General features: G+C 39.2%; 2 protein-coding genes and 1 long non-coding RNA gene across 3 annotated transcripts in view; 2 read left to right on the forward strand and 1 right to left on the reverse strand.

Moving 5' to 3' along the window:
• The window catches only part of LOC130740482 (protein SWEETIE-like), a 37,655-nt gene extending 35,374 nt beyond the window's left edge, over nucleotides 1-2,281 (forward strand). Inside the window, exons 40-44 of the mRNA XM_057593120.1 lie at nucleotides 21-217; nucleotides 498-642; nucleotides 762-830; nucleotides 1,650-1,706; nucleotides 1,948-2,281. Of these exons, the coding sequence (XP_057449103.1) occupies nucleotides 21-217; nucleotides 498-642; nucleotides 762-830; nucleotides 1,650-1,706; nucleotides 1,948-2,085 (606 nt within the window). The 3' untranslated portion in view covers nucleotides 2,086-2,281. The remainder of the gene's footprint in view (nucleotides 1-20; nucleotides 218-497; nucleotides 643-761; nucleotides 831-1,649; nucleotides 1,707-1,947) is intronic.
• A 3,988-nt stretch (nucleotides 2,282-6,269) lies between these two features.
• LOC130734687 (uncharacterized) lies at nucleotides 6,270-11,996 on the reverse strand. Its single transcript, XR_009018052.1, has 5 exons — nucleotides 11,244-11,996; nucleotides 10,408-10,443; nucleotides 8,401-9,635; nucleotides 7,565-7,600; nucleotides 6,270-6,792 (listed from the first exon to the last, which is right to left on the reverse strand). It is a non-coding gene; the product is annotated as an uncharacterized LOC130734687 (long non-coding RNA).
• Nucleotides 11,997-13,118: 1,122 nt separating this feature from the next.
• On the forward strand, nucleotides 13,119-18,839 carry LOC130734655 (protein SWEETIE-like). The gene is made up of 12 exons (XM_057587168.1): nucleotides 13,119-13,252; nucleotides 13,341-13,544; nucleotides 13,676-14,140; nucleotides 14,796-14,861; nucleotides 15,085-15,182; nucleotides 15,292-15,376; nucleotides 15,560-15,704; nucleotides 15,988-16,286; nucleotides 16,360-16,494; nucleotides 16,609-16,773; nucleotides 16,860-16,985; nucleotides 17,227-18,839. Exons 1-12 carry the CDS (start codon nucleotides 13,139-13,141, stop codon nucleotides 18,685-18,687), a joined length of 3,363 nt encoding a protein of 1,120 aa, XP_057443151.1. The 5' UTR covers nucleotides 13,119-13,138; the 3' UTR covers nucleotides 18,688-18,839.
• The last annotated feature ends 698 nt before the right edge of the window (nucleotides 18,840-19,537 follow it).

A 19,537-nucleotide genomic window follows, 5' to 3' on the forward strand; every position in this document is an offset into this window, starting at 1 on the left:
GTTTAATGGGATTATCACAGGTCCTTGCGACATCAATGCGGAACATTGAAAATAATATTGCAGCAAATGATGATAACGACTCAAGGTTGAACCTTGGGGATGAAGATAATATGGTTTCTGGCTCCAATAGCTCGCAGATTTACCAGTTTCAAGCTTCCATTGCTGCTGCTAATAGAGAGAAGTTCCTCAGATATAGGACAAGACTTTTTGCTGCAGAGTATGTATTTCTTGGTAGTTTAAGTTTTGCTATAAATAAGTTGAACTTACATGCCCTTCCTCTATATTTAACAATGCTAAGTTTGCCCTGTTTCAAATTTATATAAAATATTAATTCACCCCCTCTTTTTATCTATTCGAGATAATTAAACAAGCTTCTGTCATTTGACGTTAATGCACCTAATGCTAAAATCTTATTTTCTGAGGCTGACTTTTTCTTCCAATTAAATTATCTGGTTTTAATCTTTCTATACTATTGTTTGAGATTAATTTTATTGCAGATGTTTGAGCCATCTACCAGATGCTGTAGGAAGAAATCCTGCTCATTTTGACCTCCTTATGGCAAGGAAAGAAAATGCAAGTGGACGTGCTTCTAGTGATTGGCTTGTTCTCCACTTGCAAGAGTTAATATCACTTGCTTATCAGGTGCTTCTGAGCTATTTGAACATACTAGCAATGAATGATTTACCTCTTACACTTGTGAAAAATTAAAGATGTATAAAAATTCAATCACACCTTCCCTCTCTTTTTTTTTACCATGTCAGATAAGCACGATTCAATTCGAGAGCATGCAGCCAGTAGGTGTGAGTCTTCTTGGCACTATTGTGGACAAGGTAATATATTCTCCCTGAAATATGATGGCTGTGCAAATTCTATGCCTTCTCTGCCTCTTCTCTTTCTTTTTTTTAACTTCAGTGCAAAAAGAAATGGCACTGAGATAAAATCTTTTCTTGGAGCAGCTAATTAATAGTTTTTCCTTTTTCTTATTATTTTTTATTTTCTAAAACAACATCTTGTTATTAGCTTAAAGGGCTGTAGTAGGAAATAAGGGAGAGGCTGAGCAGTAGGGTCTGCTAACTATGCTTCTTATTGTTATATTTGACTATTTGGCATGAGTGAAATGATTCTCTCTTCATGAATTCTTCTCACCTCTTATATCTCCTAAGGGCCAGGGTCAATTTTTTGGCATCTTGTTGATGTTCAGTCCATGGTATCTTTAAGTGAGCCCCTCTAATAGATATACAGAGGCTTTGGTGTGCCTTAATGTGTTGAAGACTTATTATGTCGTTTATATGCTTCTTCTCTCCTTTGTCTTTGATGATATTTTTTCCTCCTATTTTCTTGGTCATCTTTCTTCTCTCTAACAATTTTATTCCTTTATCCAGCCACACTTTGCGCATATTCTCTTCTTTCTAAACAAACAGGGCTAATTTGATCATGTTTACTTTGTAAATAAATGCAATGTTTGATCTATGAAGACCTCAATCACTTCATTTTTATTAGTTATCTGGATTCTGGAGTTCTAGTTGGAATATACTTATCAGTTTTTTTTTCCTGCTTATTGTTATGCTGTGTGTATTGCATGGTGTATCTTATCATCCCCTGCTGGTCAAGGTTTTAATTTGTTTTTATATTTGTATTTCAATTAACAGTTTGAGAAAGTAGCTGACCCTGAGCTTCCTGGACATCTTCTACTGGAACAGTATCAGGTATTTGACAATTTTTGTTTCAACACCCCCCGCCAATAATTGTTTCCATGACAATATCTCAATTATTTTATGTCAACTGAGGAGTTTTTTTTTTTTCTGTTTCTTTCAACTTTTAAGGGTCATTTAATTTATTCACTTGCCTATGTTAAAAGGTCCTATAGAATAAATGCTTCAATTTCATGGTTGTGTAGATTCTGAATCTTGTGATTCACTTGGAATAACTGAAACTTTCTAAATACAGGCCCAGGTCGTATCTGCAGTTCGTACCACCTTGGACACATCTTCTAGTCCTAGCTTATTGGAGGCAGGCTTGCACTTGGCTACCAAGGTTGTGGGCTTAATCTTTCTCTTCATTTCCTTTTTTATCTTTGAAATCTGATGAGGTAACAGAATGGATTGCAAGAATAATAAGATGAAATGGTGCTGGAAATGATTGTATTGATGACAGAAAACGATTACAGAATGAAAGATAGAAATATTGCTAGAAAACTCTAACAATCCCAAAGAGGAGCACTAATGGCTCTCTCCCCAAAAGAGATCTTACTCTCTCTCCTCTAACAGAAAGTTAACAATCATAAGTCCCCTAAAAGACATTCCAATATTCCCTTATACTAACTAACTACAGCTCAGCATTATGCAGCATCTTTTCCCTTCCTCCTCGTGTAGACTTTCCAAGCCTTGGGCCCGCCAAGGCCCATCATAGGATTTGGATTTCTATCAACTCCTTCTCCCTTAAGAACAGCCTTGTCCTCAAGGCAGAACTCAGGGAATTGGCCTGCAAGAGTCTCATTATCTTCCCAAGTGACTTCTTCTACAGATTTGTGCTTCCATTTGATCAAGCTTTGCTGAACCTCTCTGTCTCCATGCCTAACAGTCCTGATCCCAAGGATTGATTCAGGGTATACATCATCAGATTCCTCTATGCCCAGATCTGTAGGTAGTTCCCCTTGGACTTGATAGTTACCAATGGCTTTTTTAAGCACTGACACATGAAAAACTGGATGGATCTTTGACTCTGCTGGGAGCTTCAGTCTATATGCCACAGCACCCACTTTGGCTTCTATCTGAAAAGGACCATAGAACCTGGCAGCAAGCTTTTGATTAATTCTCTTAATCACAGAGTGTTGTCTATGGGGCCTGAGCTTGAGAAATACCCATTCTCCTACCATGAAACTCAAATCCCTTCTCTTCTTATTTGCATAGCTAGCCATTTGTTCCTGAGCTTTCTTCAAATGTGCCCTGAGCTGCCTTAGTGCTTCATCCCTCTCACTCAACTCTACAGCAACAGCAGCCACTTTGGTTTCATTGGTGAGGAACTTAACCACAGGAGGGGCCTTCCTACCATATACTACCTCAAAAGGTGTTTGTCCAATGGAACTGTGGAAAGTGGAGTTGTACCAGAATTCAGCCCAAGGAACCCAATGGGACCAGGTTTTGGGATGATCAGAAGCAAAGCATCTCAAATAGCTCTCAAGACACCTATTAATGACCTCTGTTTGGCCATCAGTTTCTGGATGATAAGAAGAACTCATCTTCAATCTAGTCCCCTGCAGTTTGAACAACTCCGACCAGAAATGACTCACAAATATAGGGTCTCTGTCACTGATAACTGAATTAGGAATCCCATGTAGCCTTACAATCTCTTTGGCAAAAACCTCAGCAATGGATTTTGCAGAATAAGGATGTTTCAACAGAATAAAATGGCTGTATTAAGATAACCTGTCTACTACCACTAAGACAGCTTCGTACCCTTTTGATTTGGGTAAACCAGTGATGAAATCTAAAGATAAGTCTTCCCACACTGCATTGGGAATAGGTAGAGGCTGTAGCAAACCCCCTGGTGACACTGCACTGTATTTTTGTCGTTGGCACACATCACATTCCCTGACAAAATCCCTAACCCTTTTCTGCATTCCTGGCCAATATAAAGAGTCAGCTAACCTCCTATAGGTCCTCAAAAACCCCGAGTGTCCCCCTGAAAGAGAAGCATGGAATTCCTGTAACAGCCAAGGAATTGATGGGGATGTAGGTGCTAAAACCAATCTGTCTTGGTATAATAGAATTCCCTGTTGGACAGTAAACCCTGGCTTAGATTGTGGAGATTTCAGGACTTCCTGAGTGAGGTTCTGAATGTAGGGATCACTAGCAATCTCCTCCAGAATTTTCTTCCTATCTTTCCACAAAGGGAAAGACACCAGAGTGTGGAATTCACCCTCATCATAGCACCTGGACAAGGCATCTGCAGCCTTATTCTCCAGCCCTGGCTTATACTTTACCTCAAATTGATAGCCTAAGAGCTTGGCTAACCAACATTGCTGGTCTGGGGAAGAAACTTTCTGTTGAAGGAAGTGTTTCAAGCTCTTGTGGTCAGTGTAGACAGTGAATGCTCTTCCTAACAAGTAATGCCTCCAATGCTGGATGCATAAAACCAGGGCCATAAGTTCTTTTTCATAAACAGACTTTGCAAGGTTGCCATTAGATAGAGCTTTGCTGAAAAAAGCAATTGGTTGCCTTTGCTGCATTAACACAGCCCCTATCCCTCTCCCTGCTGCATCACACTCTACTTCAAAGGGCTTGGCAAAATTGGGCAGAGCCAAGACTGGGGAACTTGTCATAACCTGCTTGAGCTGTTGGAAAGCTTTTAGTGCTTCTGGATTCCAAGAAAAATTGTCTTTCTTGGTGAGCTCAGTTAGAGGTTTTGCAATTTTTCCATAGTCCTTAATGAATTTTCTGTAGTATCCAGTGAGACCCAAAAAACCTCTCACCCCTTTGACATTTTTAGGCTCAGGCCAATCTATAATGCATTGGACCTTCTCAGGATCCACTGCTACTCCCTTCCCTGAGATAATGTGCCCAAGATAGTCTATCTGTGCACAGCCAAATTTGCATTTGGCTTGATTGGCTACAAAACAATTTCCCAGCAGCACAGTTAAGACTAGATGCAAATGCTCCTTGTGTTCTAACAGATTTCTACTATAAATCAAAATGTCATCAAAGAAAACTAACACAAACTTTCTAAGGTAAGGTCTGAAAATGTCATTCATGATAGCTTGAAAAGTAGCTGGAGCATTCATTAAGCCAAATGGCATGACCAAATACTCATAATGACCATTGTGAGTTCTAAAAGCAGTTTTAGGAATGTCATCTTCATGTACCCTAATCTGATGATAACCTGATTTTAAATCAAGTTTTGAGAACATGCTTGCACCATTTAACTCATCTAATAATTCATCTACTATAGGGATTGGATACTTATCTGGTACCGTAGCTTTGTTCAATGCTCTGTAGTCCACACACATCCTCCAAGTATTGTCTTTTTTCTTCACCAAGATGACAGGACTGGAAAACGCGCTCATACTAGGCCTGATGATCCCTGCTTCCATTAGCTCTGCCACTTGTTTTTCTATCTCCTCTTTCTGATGATGTGGGTATCTATATGGCCTCACATTGATTGGACCATGTTCTGGACTCAAAGTAATTTGGTGGACCTTGCTTCTTTCAGGAGGTAATTGAATCTTCTTCCTGAAAACTTCTGGGAACTCTTCAATTACTGCCCTGAGTTGCAGTGGTATCTCAGCCACTTTCCTGGTGATTTCTGCTGATTGTAATTGAGGCCACCACCCCTCCAAATTCTCTCTGCCTTGAGTATCCTTTAGGAAGGAGTGAAGGTTGCTTTGGTTGCTATCATTTCCCTTCATTCCTTGTAGGGTCACCATCTCTTCCCCATGGACAAATTGCATTGTCAGAAGTTTCCAATCCATCACCACTTTCCCTAGTGTACTGAGCCAGGAAATTCCCAACACCAAGTCCAAACCCCCTAAGTCTAAGACCAAGGCATCAATGACTATCTCAATCTTCCCTAACTGAGCCTTAATTCCTCTACAAAATCCTGTAGTAGTCACCCTGTGGCCATCCCCCAACTTGATTCCCCTTGAGGAGATAGGGGTAATCTCTAGTCCCAGATCCTTGGTAATCTTGGGGGAAATAAAATTGTGACTCGCTCCACAGTCAATTAAGATAAGTAAAGCCACACCATCGACTTGCGCTGCGAGTTTCATGGTTTGGTACTCCCCCATACAACCCAGAACACCCATCAGCTTGCATTCCACTGGTTCTTCTTCTTCACTCTCTTCAAGTTCTCCTTCCAGCATCACTATCTCACCATCCTCACCCATGGTTTCTCCTTCACCCAGAATTAACACTCGCAGTGCTCGCTCAGGACACTTGTGCAGCGTGGGATGATATTTTCCCCCACACTTAAAGCATAGTCCCTTCGCTCTCCGATTCTCTATCTCATCTGCTTGAAAGCTTCTGACCCCTCTCCACCGATCAGGGTTGCCGGTGCGATGGTCGCCGTCAGTTTTCCTCGCCGTCGACGACAACGACGAAGCTGGTTGCGCGTTCGACCCATACGAGCTAGAAGATCGATTCGGACTTGACCCATCCAACCCGTTTTTCCTAACAACCCGTTTACCATCATCTTCTTCTTCTTCCCTCAATTCTTCCTCCACATCCTTCGCAATCCGCATCATCTCCATACGAGTACTCGGATTCAGTGTTCGCACCCGTCGTCGAATCGGTGGCTTGAGTCCACTCATAAAATAGCCCAGGTATTGATCCTCTGGTAACCTCCCCACTTGTGAGGATAACAGCTCGAAAGCCTCCACAAACTCCTCAACGCTACTGTAACACCCCAATTTCTCAACTGAGGAGTCACATTAGTAACCTAACAAAGTCTAAGGACCAATCTGCAATCCCTAAAAACCAAGGGAATTTTTTTTTTCTGTAAAACAACTAAACACTTCGGCTAAAAGGTTGGAAACATACCATAACTTTATTTAGATAACTTGTTTCCCGATATACAGTAATAATAGTTTACAATACCATAAGTAAGGTTCAGAATAAACATGCGCACTTTAACAGTGGCGGAAGCAAGACTTTAATAACAGAGTTCTCATAAAGTAAAAGAGACTCCAACATAATCCACAAGAAGAGAAGCAAAGCTGCTTCTCATACCTCTACTCCACCACTTACAACTCGATCTCCAACTCGAGTAGCTATGCATCGGCGGAAGGATCTCCATCGCCTAATAGCGTTAAGCGCCCAAACAACAAGTAGCAAATAGAAAGGGTTAACTCCATGCAATTACCATGTATAAAAGAGAAAAATCATGCTGTTCGAATTTAATTACCTGGCATGGTAAATAACTAGCAACATAACTCAACTCATATATCAACAACTTAAACATAAATCGGACTCAGATAATAATAACCTCAACAATGTAACATCAAATCAGATATCAATAAACCAATACGAAAATCCAACAACATAGGGTCAGGTGTTAGTTCCCTATAATGCAACTATATGCTGCTAACAAAATGGATCGATCAATATCGTCTCTCAAGACGGGACAATGATAGGACACACCTCCTCATCGCCACTTATAACGTCATACATGACGGGACAATCATAGGACACACCTCCTAATCGCCACTTAACGTCACACAAGACGGGACAATCATAGGACACACCTCCTGATTGCCACTTAGCATCTCGCAAGATGGGACAATGATAGGACACACCTCCTCATCGCCACTTGACTCAAGCCCTATATGCCAAGTCAGACAATAACAAAGTCCACCCAAGGACCAATCCAAAGTAACCACATGTTCCATCCACTAGGAAGCAGTAACGACAGAAACCAGTAAACGGCCGAAGCCTCTCAGAAAACATTTTCCAAATTCAGCATAATAATCATAATCATCTGCCAATCAATATAAACATCTTCATCTCAAACACAGGCAGTGCGATAAAAGCATGCAAGACTCAAAGACGCTCTAAAACCGAGTTACCCTTACCTTCGTGAGTAGAAGTTGGGCATGGAAATTGCGAACCTAGAACAAAGAAAACACAATCATCAACACAAGCTTCACTAGGAGCAACACGATCTACTAATACTAATCGAAATCGTAAAGAAAGCCTCTAAAGCTTCAGAGTTCCTATTTAGGCACAAATTGACAACGGAGACTTCGTTCGCTAAAACGAGCATAACTCGAGCTACATAACTCAGAATGACACGAAACCGGTGCCAAAATTTCGACAATTGAAAGAGCTACGCAAAGGCTCAGGTCATAGAGACCCAAAAATTATTTTTGGACATGGTACCCAAGCAATTAGGTTTCGGCCACTATGGAAAATAGGGTTTTCGAACTTTTTCTTCGATCTAAATCAATTCACAAGGTAGTTTTAGGGTAAAACTAAGGCAAAGAAATTGTCGGAACAATTTTCGGACAATCGGGTCGAAATACGACTATCCAGGGGCATTTTGGTCCAAAATAAAGGCTCAAAACTTCAAAGTTATCAGTTCGGAAAACAAATTTGACAGCAACGATCCTCATGATATCCGTGACAACAAATCCTAAAGGCACGAAGTCAGATTAAGTCTTTTCGACAATAAAGTTTCGAAATGTGAGACAAAAAGAGTTTTGAGTCAATTTTTCAGATCCTGGACAACTGAATCGCAATCAGAGTTTACTGACAGAGGTTTTAGACTCAGGGGAACATAAGGAACATAACCCAAGCGAGAAATCAGAGAAATCGGACAATTTTAGAAAAAGCTCAAAACTTAGAGCACAGAAACGACTTCAGAAACTCAGCAGAAACAGAAATCAGAGGCAGGATTCATGATAGTTACCTCGATACCTAGAAGTAGGGACGAACTGCACGAAGATTGGTCAAGTTTTCGCGGAAATCTCCTCCCCCCTTGCTCCCCACGAAATCAGCCACAAATGGAAAGAAAATGAGAGGATTTTGCTTTTTCGCGCTATTTATAGGCGGGTGAAATCGCGGGAAAATGAAAATTTCGCGATTCCGATTTTTGCAGCACGATCACCGAGAAATTCTAAGAGAGATTCTGGCGTCAGAATTCCAGAACTCAAAACAAATATCTAGGATTTGGGAAAAACGATATCAAAAATCCCAAAGGCGGTGTAAGTTAATCTGTCCCGTTAAACTACTTTTTGCTGTGATGCTCAGACGACAAAACTTCCTTCTGAAGAAAGATTGGAAATGTCGAAACAAATCTGGTAACGCGGATGGAAACTTCGTTAGAAGTCCCGAATAGAAAAAGTCTTCATCCATCGCTCGAATCTAGGGTTTCGAAGCAAGGAAATTAGCGTCGGCGGACATCCGAAAAGTGAAACCTATCGTGCGTACAGTCCAGAGTTCCGAAATGAAACGCTGGTCGAAGGAAAAATAAAGAAAATCTTTAAATTTTCCAAGGATTCGAAATCTCACTTAAAACGTTGCTCTAAAGCGAAATTAGCCTATTCTGGACACGCTTGCCATAAGGCGGGTGTGCAGACGACTCGCTCTAATTCCTAAAATGACTACGCAACATTCCTCAAGCAATTCCTGAACTTTCTTCTTCATTAATCTTTCTCAAATATCAAACTCCTGTCACGCTTACACTGATTCTACGCGTGAGTCGGAAATTAGCTTGTTCTGAAAATCCAGGTCTTACAAAATTGTAACACCCCAATTTCTCAACTGAGGAGTCACATTAGTAACCTAACAAAGTCTAAGGACCAATCTGCAATCCCTAAAAACCAAGGGAATTTTTTTTTTCTGTAAAACAACTAAACACTTCGGCTAAAAGGTTGGAAACATACCATAACTTTATTTAGATAACTTGTTTCCCGATATACAGTAATAATAGTTTACAATACCATAAGTAAGGTTCAGAATAAACATGCGCACTTTAACAGTGGCGGAAGCAAGACTTTAATAACAGAGTTCTCATAAAGTAAAAGAGACTCCAACATAATCCACAAGAAGAGAAGCAAAGCTGCTTCTCATACCTCTACTCCACCACTTACAACTCGATCTCCAACTCGAGTAGCTATGCATCGGCGGAAGGATCTCCATCGCCTAATAGCGTTAAGCGCCCAAACAACAAGTAGCAAATAGAAAGGGTTAACTCCATGCAATTACCATGTATAAAAGAGAAAAATCATGCTGTTCGAATTTAATTACCTGGCATGGTAAATAACTAGCAACATAACTCAACTCATATATCAACAACTTAAACATAAATCGGACTCAGATAATAATAACCTCAACAATGTAACATCAAATCAGATATCAATAAACCAATACGAAAATCCAACAACATAGGGTCAGGTGTTAGTTCCCTATAATGCAACTATATGCTGCTAACAAAATGGATCGATCAATATCGTCTCTCAAGACGGGACAATGATAGGACACACCTCCTCATCGCCACTTATAACGTCATACATGACGGGACAATCATAGGACACACCTCCTAATCGCCACTTAACGTCACACAAGACGGGACAATCATAGGACACACCTCCTGATTGCCACTTAGCATCTCGCAAGATGGGACAATGATAGGACACACCTCCTCATCGCCACTTGACTCAAGCCCTATATGCCAAGTCAGACAATAACAAAGTCCACCCAAGGACCAATCCAAAGTAACCACATGTTCCATCCACTAGGAAGCAGTAACGACAGAAACCAGTAAACGGCCGAAGCCTCTCAGAAAACATTTTCCAAATTCAGCATAATAATCATAATCATCTGCCAATCAATATAAACATCTTCATCTCAAACACAGGCAGTGCGATAAAAGCATGCAAGACTCAAAGACGCTCTAAAACCGAGTTACCCTTACCTTCGTGAGTAGAAGTTGGGCATGGAAATTGCGAACCTAGAACAAAGAAAACACAATCATCAACACAAGCTTCACTAGGAGCAACACGATCTACTAATACTAATCGAAATCGTAAAGAAAGCCTCTAAAGCTTCAGAGTTCCTATTTAGGCACAAATTGACAACGGAGACTTCGTTCGCTAAAACGAGCATAACTCGAGCTACATAACTCAGAATGACACGAAACCGGTGCCAAAATTTCGACAATTGAAAGAGCTACGCAAAGGCTCAGGTCATAGAGACCCAAAAATTATTTTTGGACATGGTACCCAAGCAATTAGGTTTCGGCCACTATGGAAAATAGGGTTTTCGAACTTTTTCTTCGATCTAAATCAATTCACAAGGTAGTTTTAGGGTAAAACTAAGGCAAAGAAATTGTCGGAACAATTTTCGGACAATCGGGTCGAAATACGACTATCCAGGGGCATTTTGGTCCAAAATAAAGGCTCAAAACTTCAAAGTTATCAGTTCGGAAAACAAATTTGACAGCAACGATCCTCATGATATCCGTGACAACAAATCCTAAAGGCACGAAGTCAGATTAAGTCTTTTCGACAATAAAGTTTCGAAATGTGAGACAAAAAGAGTTTTGAGTCAATTTTTCAGATCCTGGACAACTGAATCGCAATCAGAGTTTACTGACAGAGGTTTTAGACTCAGGGGAACATAAGGAACATAACCCAAGCGAGAAATCAGAGAAATCGGACAATTTTAGAAAAAGCTCAAAACTTAGAGCACAGAAACGACTTCAGAAACTCAGCAGAAACAGAAATCAGAGGCAGGATTCATGATAGTTACCTCGATACCTAGAAGTAGGGACGAACTGCACGAAGATTGGTCAAGTTTTCGCGGAAATCTCCTCCCCCCTTGCTCCCCACGAAATCAGCCACAAATGGAAAGAAAATGAGAGGATTTTGCTTTTTCGCGCTATTTATAGGCGGGTGAAATCGCGGGAAAATGAAAATTTCGCGATTCCGATTTTTGCAGCACGATCACCGAGAAATTCTAAGAGAGATTCTGGCGTCAGAATTCCAGAACTCAAAACAAATATCTAGGATTTGGGAAAAACGATATCAAAAATCCCAAAGGCGGTGTAAGTTAATCTGTCCCGTTAAACTACTTTTTGCTGTGATGCTCAGACGACAAAACTTCCTTCTGAAGAAAGATTGGAAATGTCGAAACAAATCTGGTAACGCGGATGGAAACTTCGTTAGAAGTCCCGAATAGAAAAAGTCTTCATCCATCGCTCGAATCTAGGGTTTCGAAGCAAGGAAATTAGCGTCGGCGGACATCCGAAAAGTGAAACCTATCGTGCGTACAGTCCAGAGTTCCGAAATGAAACGCTGGTCGAAGGAAAAATAAAGAAAATCTTTAAATTTTCCAAGGATTCGAAATCTCACTTAAAACGTTGCTCTAAAGCGAAATTAGCCTATTCTGGACACGCTTGCCATAAGGCGGGTGTGCAGACGACTCGCTCTAATTCCTAAAATGACTACGCAACATTCCTCAAGCAATTCCTGAACTTTCTTCTTCATTAATCTTTCTCAAATATCAAACTCCTGTCACGCTTACACTGATTCTACGCGTGAGTCGGAAATTAGCTTGTTCTGAAAATCCAGGTCTTACAGCTACCGTTCTGCCTCAGCGTCGATAGTTCCTCAAAGGGATTCTCCAAGCGCCGGCCTCCATAACGCGCAATCAAAGCTCGTTTCAGTTTTTCCCAGGATAGCTCGTCTTCCGTCTCCATCAACAGATTGAACCAATGGATCGTCGATCCTTCCATGCTCAAGCGAGCCAGTTTCACCTTCAACTCATCAGGTGTGCCCTGTACATCAAAATAAATCTCAGCTCGAGTGATCCAAGCAACTGGATCATCTCCTTCAAACACTGGCAGCTTCACCTTCTTCCCGGCGAGGCGCGATTCTCCGGGACTGGAATCCCCAGATGATGCTTCACCCTCGTGAACCACTCTCTTTCCCATCTGCTTGCTCAGTTCAGTCAGCAACAGACTCTGTTGTTGCAGTTGAAGAGCAAGTGCTTGAAGCGTCGTGGTCACCGTACCCATTTGGTTTTCCAGAGCTTCCATACGATCAGTCATCTTCGGTGGCATCTACCAACACTGGTTCTCGTGGAATGGGATGATCCGGCAGGTCGGACCAATTGATGAGGTAACAGAATGGATTGCAAGAATAATAAGATGAAATGGTGCTGGAAATGATTGTATTGATGACAGAAAACGATTACAGAATGAAAGATAGAAATATTGCTAGAAAACTCTAACAATCCCAAAGAGGAGCACTAATGGCTCTCTCCCCAAAAGAGATCTTACTCTCTCTCCTCTAACAGAAAGTTAACAATCATAAGTCCCCTAAAAGACATTCCAATATTCCCTTATACTAACTAACTACAGCTCAGCATTATGCAGCATCTTTTCCCTTCCTCCTCGTGTAGACTTTCCAAGCCTTGGGCCCGCCAAGGCCCATCATAGGATTTGGATTTCTATCAAAATCGATTTATTTTTGCGTTTTTGTAAAACCCTTAAAAATTACTTATCACTTTTATAAATGAAGTTGTGGGCTTTGCCTCTAAATATATCTCATGTATTTGAAAATATCTTTGTGAAGTTCCTCAAATATTAAATTGAATACAATTTAACTCAGTAATATGTAAAATTTCAGATACTGACAAGTGGAATGATCAGTGGAGACCAAGCGGTGGTCAGGCGCATGTTCTCATTAATTTCACGCCCATTGAATGACTTCGAGGACATTTATTATCCTTCATTTGCAGAATGGGTCACAAGCAAGGCATGTGACTTGAATTGTTAATGTTCTTGTTAAGTTTTTGAATACTTTATATCTCGCTCTTTTGTCTTATTTATGATTCATGTTTTAGATCAAAATAAGACTTCTGGCTGCTCATGCTTCTCTCAAGTGTTATATATATGCATCCATGAGGAAGCACCAAGATGGTGTTCCAGATGAGTACCTGGCATTATTACCATTATTCCAAAAGAGCTCAAGTATTCTGGGGAAGTTCTGGCTCCATACACTGAAGGATTATAGTTTTATGTGCTTGTGCCTGAGCCCAAAGAGGAAGGTAAGCCTGAATTTGAACTTACCCGTTATTCATGAGTCCATACTTTCATCTAGGAGATGAAACCTGGATGAATATGAAACTGTTTATATCTTCATGGTTACCTTCTCATTCTAGTTGCACCTTTCTTGCAGTGGAATATGTTCCTTGATGGACTGCAGTCACCCATTGTTTCTTCTAAGTTACGTCCATGCTTAGATGAATCTTGGCCTGTAATTTTGCAAGCACTTGCACTTGACGCAGTTCCTGTGAATTCTGAAGGAAATGATTACCCGAAAGCCTTAGCTTCAAATGCTGAAAAACATGGTGTCACTTCATGTCAATATAGCATGGTTGAATTGAAGTTTGAAGATTTTAAGTTCTTGTGGGGCTTTTCTCTTCTTGGTCTATTTCAGTCACAGCATCCTATCCTTTACCGACGTATTATACAGCTGGATTTTGCTAATGCTAAGCATGGTGCGAACTCACCGAGTAATGAAGTGAAACCCTCAGGCGTGAAATTATATGAAATTGTACTACCTATGTTTCAATTTCTTTCTTCTGAAAGATTTTTCGAAGCAGGACTACTTACCGTGGATATTTGCAGAGAACTGCTGCTGGTGGGTGTTGATTCTTATGTTATTCTTTGACATAGGTCCAAGACACAGCTTTTTAATTTTTGTAGTTTATGAAGTCTTCTCAATCAAGCCCCATTAATATAACAGATTTTTACCTTTATGAGAGTTGGTCCTTGACACAGAGTGTGCACATATTCCTGACGTGCATGTTAGATATTCAATTCTATTTATGAATTGGTGATGCATAAATTGGGAAATATTAGCTTCTTCTGTTCTCTTCCGTACAACAATTAATGCATATTTCATTTTAGAAAAAGACAATTAATACATATTTGGAACTACAATATCGTATTGAAAGCCACATGGGTAGCTCTGAATTTGGAGGACCTGGAGCTTCAAATCTACTTATATTCTGACATAAATGATAGACAATTGTTCCCTTTTTTGTGGTCTTTACTGGTTCAGATTAGATGTTTGACTGTTTAATGGAAGAAAGGATTGATGACACACCTGCCTTATGTCAGTATATCGCTGTTAATCAAATACTGTATACTGTATACAAGGAGATTGGAGTGCAAAAATGTCCTTGTTTTAATTAATTTTAATTAATGATAATTTCTTTGCTCATGGTTAAATGCACATTATATGGAATGGTCATAAAAAGTATCCTTATATTCCTTATGTTTAATGGATGCAGATTCTTTCATATTCGACATACATGGATAATTGTTGGAGTAGTCTTGCGATGTCCATTTTATCACAGGTAGACAGATAAATTGATTTCTTGATTGTGACTCTGCTTTGTATTTTGTCTCCTATTTATGGTAAATTTATGAAAACACTTAAAAAGTACCTTGTTCCTAGTAAGGCAAGATTTATTCTTGAGTGGCATGTTAATCTAGTGAGCTTTTTGCCGCTTTGGCCAATTTTGTTTTGCCTTCTTCCTTTCGAGACATGGGAAGTTGTTTAAATTATTTTCCCTACAGGTTGCGCGGAACTGCCCACAAGAAATTTTCAATTGTGAAAGTTTTGACTTGATAACATTGGAACTTTGTTTGCACTACCTTTTTAAAGTGTTTCAAAGGTAATTTATTTCCTGTGACTGATAATTTAATATAGTTTCAGTTATCTGATGGGCATTTTGTATGGGATATATATACTCTGCTAAATAGTTCCTTATTTCTGTTGTCCAGTACTGACACAATAAACTGTGAAGTAAATGTGATGCATTTAATATGTAGCACAACAAAGGCTATTATTAACCGTATTGAGACCAAGGTGTGTCAATTCTGTATGATTCTTGATAATTCATTTGCATCTAAGTGGCTATCTTTTTGTCCACATTTATAATTTTGTATTCATTGAAATCTCTGTACAAAACTTTTATCTTAAATTTGTCTGTCTTTTTTATTCTAAAATATGATCTAAATTGCTAATTTGTTCCTATTATGATTACTTAAGATGCATAAGCATTCAAAATCCGTGGTTCTGGCATTAGTCTTAATTGGCTACAAGTGCGTTAGGGATGCTTCAACTGAGGTATACTTGTCAGAAGCCATTGAAATCGTCAACTGCACAAGTCCTTTATTAAAGAAAATAATTGACGGTAAGCCCTTTAAATCAGAACTAGTTTGATCCATATTCATCCTTGTTTCCTTGTGAATTGCTAGTATGCATTCTGCATAACTATATTTGATATGTATTCCTTGTTGATTTTGCTCTTTATGTTTTTTTTCTTGTTTTAATTTAGTCGATGTAATGTTGCCATATTTTTGTCGGGAAACAACATGAGTCCCACAAGGTTCATGATATTAGAATTGGGGCGGACAATCAAATTTGATGCATTCAACAGCGCAACTGATGAATCTTTACTCATATTTGTTATGTAGATGAGGCTGGGCATGGTGATAGCATTCTCCCTCTAAGAGAAATGTTTGAAACTTGTCTGAGTGTGGTTGCTTCTCTGACTAAAGACTGCATTGAGGGATTCCATTTGCAGGAGGTTAAAAGTTTCAACAAACAGAAACTAATACATACGAAGCTTGCATTTTCTCTTGAACAAATCATATCAATTGCCAAACTGTCTCTTGATAGTAAATATGTCGAATGCGAAGCAAGCATATCCATCCGTGCACTGAGATGTTGTCTTCGATGTATCCAAGCTGTAATTAGTTATTCAAATATGCAGGTAAGTGAATATTATAAAGATCATACATGGCATTTACCCAGAAAGGAATACAAATGACCAGAGTTTTTGACAGGTTCAAGTAATAGGCTTGCAATTTCTTAAAGCCAGGATTCAAAGAGGTGTAAATACAGAAGATAACTCTTTCTTTATGTTTCTTGTTGGGGAGCTAATTAGCGATATTTTCACTTTGATTCACAGAATGCTAAAGGTATGGACCACATTTTCATTTTTGCCATTAGTGCAATTAATATTATTCTTAGTACATATTATTTGCTCATTTAAAGTGTGTAGCTAAAGGATTCTAAATTTTTATTGATTGCAGAATACTATAACAAGAGAATCTGTGAACATTGCAAGTGAATGCTTGAGTCTCATGGTGTTGTTACAAACGCTATCTAAAGATAATGACTGCCAGAGAAGTTTTATGAACCTACTTCTGGAGGCCATTGTTATGATTTTCTTGTCAACAGGAGATGGATTCTCTCAGGTAATATAAACTGAGATCTTCTATTGCTGAAGTTAGTTCTTCTTAACTTAGTTATACATTCTTTTGATCGTGCAAACATACAACAGGATGTCAGTGATTTAAGAAACACAGCTATTAAGCTTGTTTCTCGCCTTGCTCAAATTCCTTCATCAGCCAATCATTTCAAGGATGTTTTACTCTCAATGCCTCCGCTACACCGCCAGCAACTTCAGGTACTTTTCTGCGTGGCTAATATGTAGTATATACATCGGCTTATAATTGACTTTTATTTTGCTCAATTAGCATATCATTTTATGTTTTTTCACAATTACTAATTGGCCTCTTGAATAACTAATGGAGATTGAATTTTAGAAAATGGCTAATTCCTTTTTCTATCCATATAAATACAAAGCTCCCACTATAATTTCTAAGTTAATTTTCCGTTGTATATTGCTTCTGTACCTCTTTATGCAGGGGGTAATCCGAGCTTCTGTAACACAAGATAAAAACCCACTAGAACTAAAAGTACCAGTTTTGGACATAAAAATGCCGCAGTCATCAGGACCAAATGAAGAGAAACGTACTGTTTCAGCAGCTCCTGTGATGCGAACAGATGAAAATGACAAGGAAGAAGATGAAGTCAGTGAAGATGATTGGGATGCTTTTCAGTCTTTTCCTGTCTCTAAAACTGAAGATGGAGATGAATCAAGAACAGAACATGCTGCTGAAGGCAAAGATCCTAGCCTGGTTGAAAGCTCATCAGATAGGGAAGGTTCTATTGGAAGTGTTGAGTTTCAAGAATTTTCTGTTTTGAAATCCCTCAATAGAGAAAAGGAGCTAAAAGTTGATGAATATCTAGATGATGTCAAAGAGAAACATGACCAAACCAGTCCTGGTTCTAACGAGACATATGATAACGAGTATCAAAAGATGGAGGAAGAATTTCAAAGCTCTGAAGTGGCGACAGCCATCCCAGGAAATGAACTAGTTTCCTGTGATAAGAACCCAGAGATAGAAGCTGAAGAATCAATTAAAGATGAACATGATAATGAGGATCGAGAGATGGAGGAAGAATTGCAAAGCTCTGAAGTGGGGACATCAATCCCAGGAAATGAACAAGTTTCTTGTGGCCAGAAGCCAGAAACAAAAGCTGAAGAATCAATTAAAGATGAACATGATAACGAGGATCGAGTGATGGAGCAAGAATTGCAAAGCTCTGAAGTGGGGACATCAACCCCAGGAAATGAACTAGTTTCTTGTAGTCAAAAGCCAGAGATAGAGGCTGAAGAATCAATTAAAGATGAACATGATAATGGGGATCAAAAGATGGAGGAAGAATGGCAAAACTCTGAAGTGGCGACACCAATCCCGGGAAATGAAATAGTTTCTAGTGATCAGAAGCCAGAGATTGAAGCTGAAGAATCAGTTAACGATGAACATGATAACGAGGATCAGAAGATGGAGGAAGAATTGCAAAGCTCTGAAGTGGGATCGTCAATCCCGGGAAATGAACTAGTTTCTAGTGATCAAAAGCCAGAGATTGAAGCTGAAGAATCAGCTAACGATGAACATGATAACAAGGATCAAAATATGGAGGAAGAATTGCAAAGCTCTGAAGTGGGATCGTCAATCCCGGGAAATGAGCTAGTTTCTTGTGATCAGAAGCCAGAGATAGAAGCTGAAGGATCAACTAAAGATGATTTAGTAGCCAATTATATGCCTGACCAAGTAGTATCAGATTCTCTGGCACTTCAACCGGGGTCTTGCGGATCAGATAATAATGAACCTTCTGACAGATATGATGAAGATGCTAAGAAAGAGAGTGTAGATGAAAACAAGAGTCATGACCGGCAGCAAGAAATGTCTGAGAGTCCAGTAGGGAGTGAAAATAATATTACAAAATTAGAACCATCTGCTGAAGACCGTATAGAATAAGGTATTTGTCTATTGCAACATTTTAATTTGAAGTGTATAAAAGTGTATCTTCCATCAGAGTCATTTTTCCCATTCCTACCAATTTTATTATCTTTGCTTCCACTCATTTGTAGCCTTACCCTCGTTATTCAGGTTATTTTTTGTTGGTCTTACATCGTTTCAAGTTCCCATAGGCCATAGCTATAGTTCTATGATAGTCAACTGCTTTCCACACCATATTTTGTACAATGATACTGAATGGCAAATTTTCCCCTTAAGAGGTAAAATATTCTTTGTTTGGTTTCAAATTGTTTATTGAGTTTTATGTAATACGTAAAATAAGGGGGTAAATATGGGATCCCTTCATTTTGTTACCACATTCCCATAGGAAGCGATGATGCATAAACTGGGTCACAGAGACTTCATCCATTCAATTTAACTCCTTTTTCTGTTTACATATTAGACAAAAAATGACTTTTTTTTTCTTTTTCCTTGAACTTTACGCTAACAATGAATCAATTTAAACTCAAAATAAGAAGACGGGTTTGTTTAGAATTACATCATCAGAAATTGGTCTCCATCTAAGGTGTGTAACAACAAGTAATTAAATTATGTGAGTGGCCTCTTGGTTCTTTTTGGGTGTGTAAAAATGAATCCCCGATAAAAAAAATTCTTGGAATAAGATTATTTTAGGAGTTTAGACTAGTTTTCCTCACCGAAACAATTTTGCTTGAGCTAAGATTGGACTATAAACTTATGGGTTGCATAATTCTTGCACTGGATATTTAACGACATCTCTAATTAAAATGGGGTGCACTGCAAATTTAAAATGATAGTATAAAAGTAATTATATGACTTATTTATGTAAATT

The sequence above is a fragment of the Lotus japonicus genome, chromosome 1, assembly GCF_012489685.1.
Source record: "Lotus japonicus ecotype B-129 chromosome 1, LjGifu_v1.2".
NCBI classification, from domain to species: Eukaryota; Viridiplantae; Streptophyta; class Magnoliopsida; order Fabales; family Fabaceae; genus Lotus; species Lotus japonicus.

What these genes read in the sequence shown, in the direction of transcription:
- LOC130734655 (XM_057587168.1), top strand. Translation starts at nt 13,139, where the DNA reads ATGATCAGTGGAGACCAAGCGGTGGTCAGGCGCATGTTCTCATTAATT. An exon ending in GCCTGAGCCCAAAGAGGAAG is followed by an intron (nt 13,545 to 13,675) that starts GTAAGCCTGAAT and finishes CCTTTCTTGCAG; the next exon opens with TGGAATATGTTCCTTGATGG. An exon ending in TACACCGCCAGCAACTTCAG is followed by an intron (nt 16,986 to 17,226) that starts GTACTTTTCTGC and finishes CTCTTTATGCAG; the next exon opens with GGGGTAATCCGAGCTTCTGT.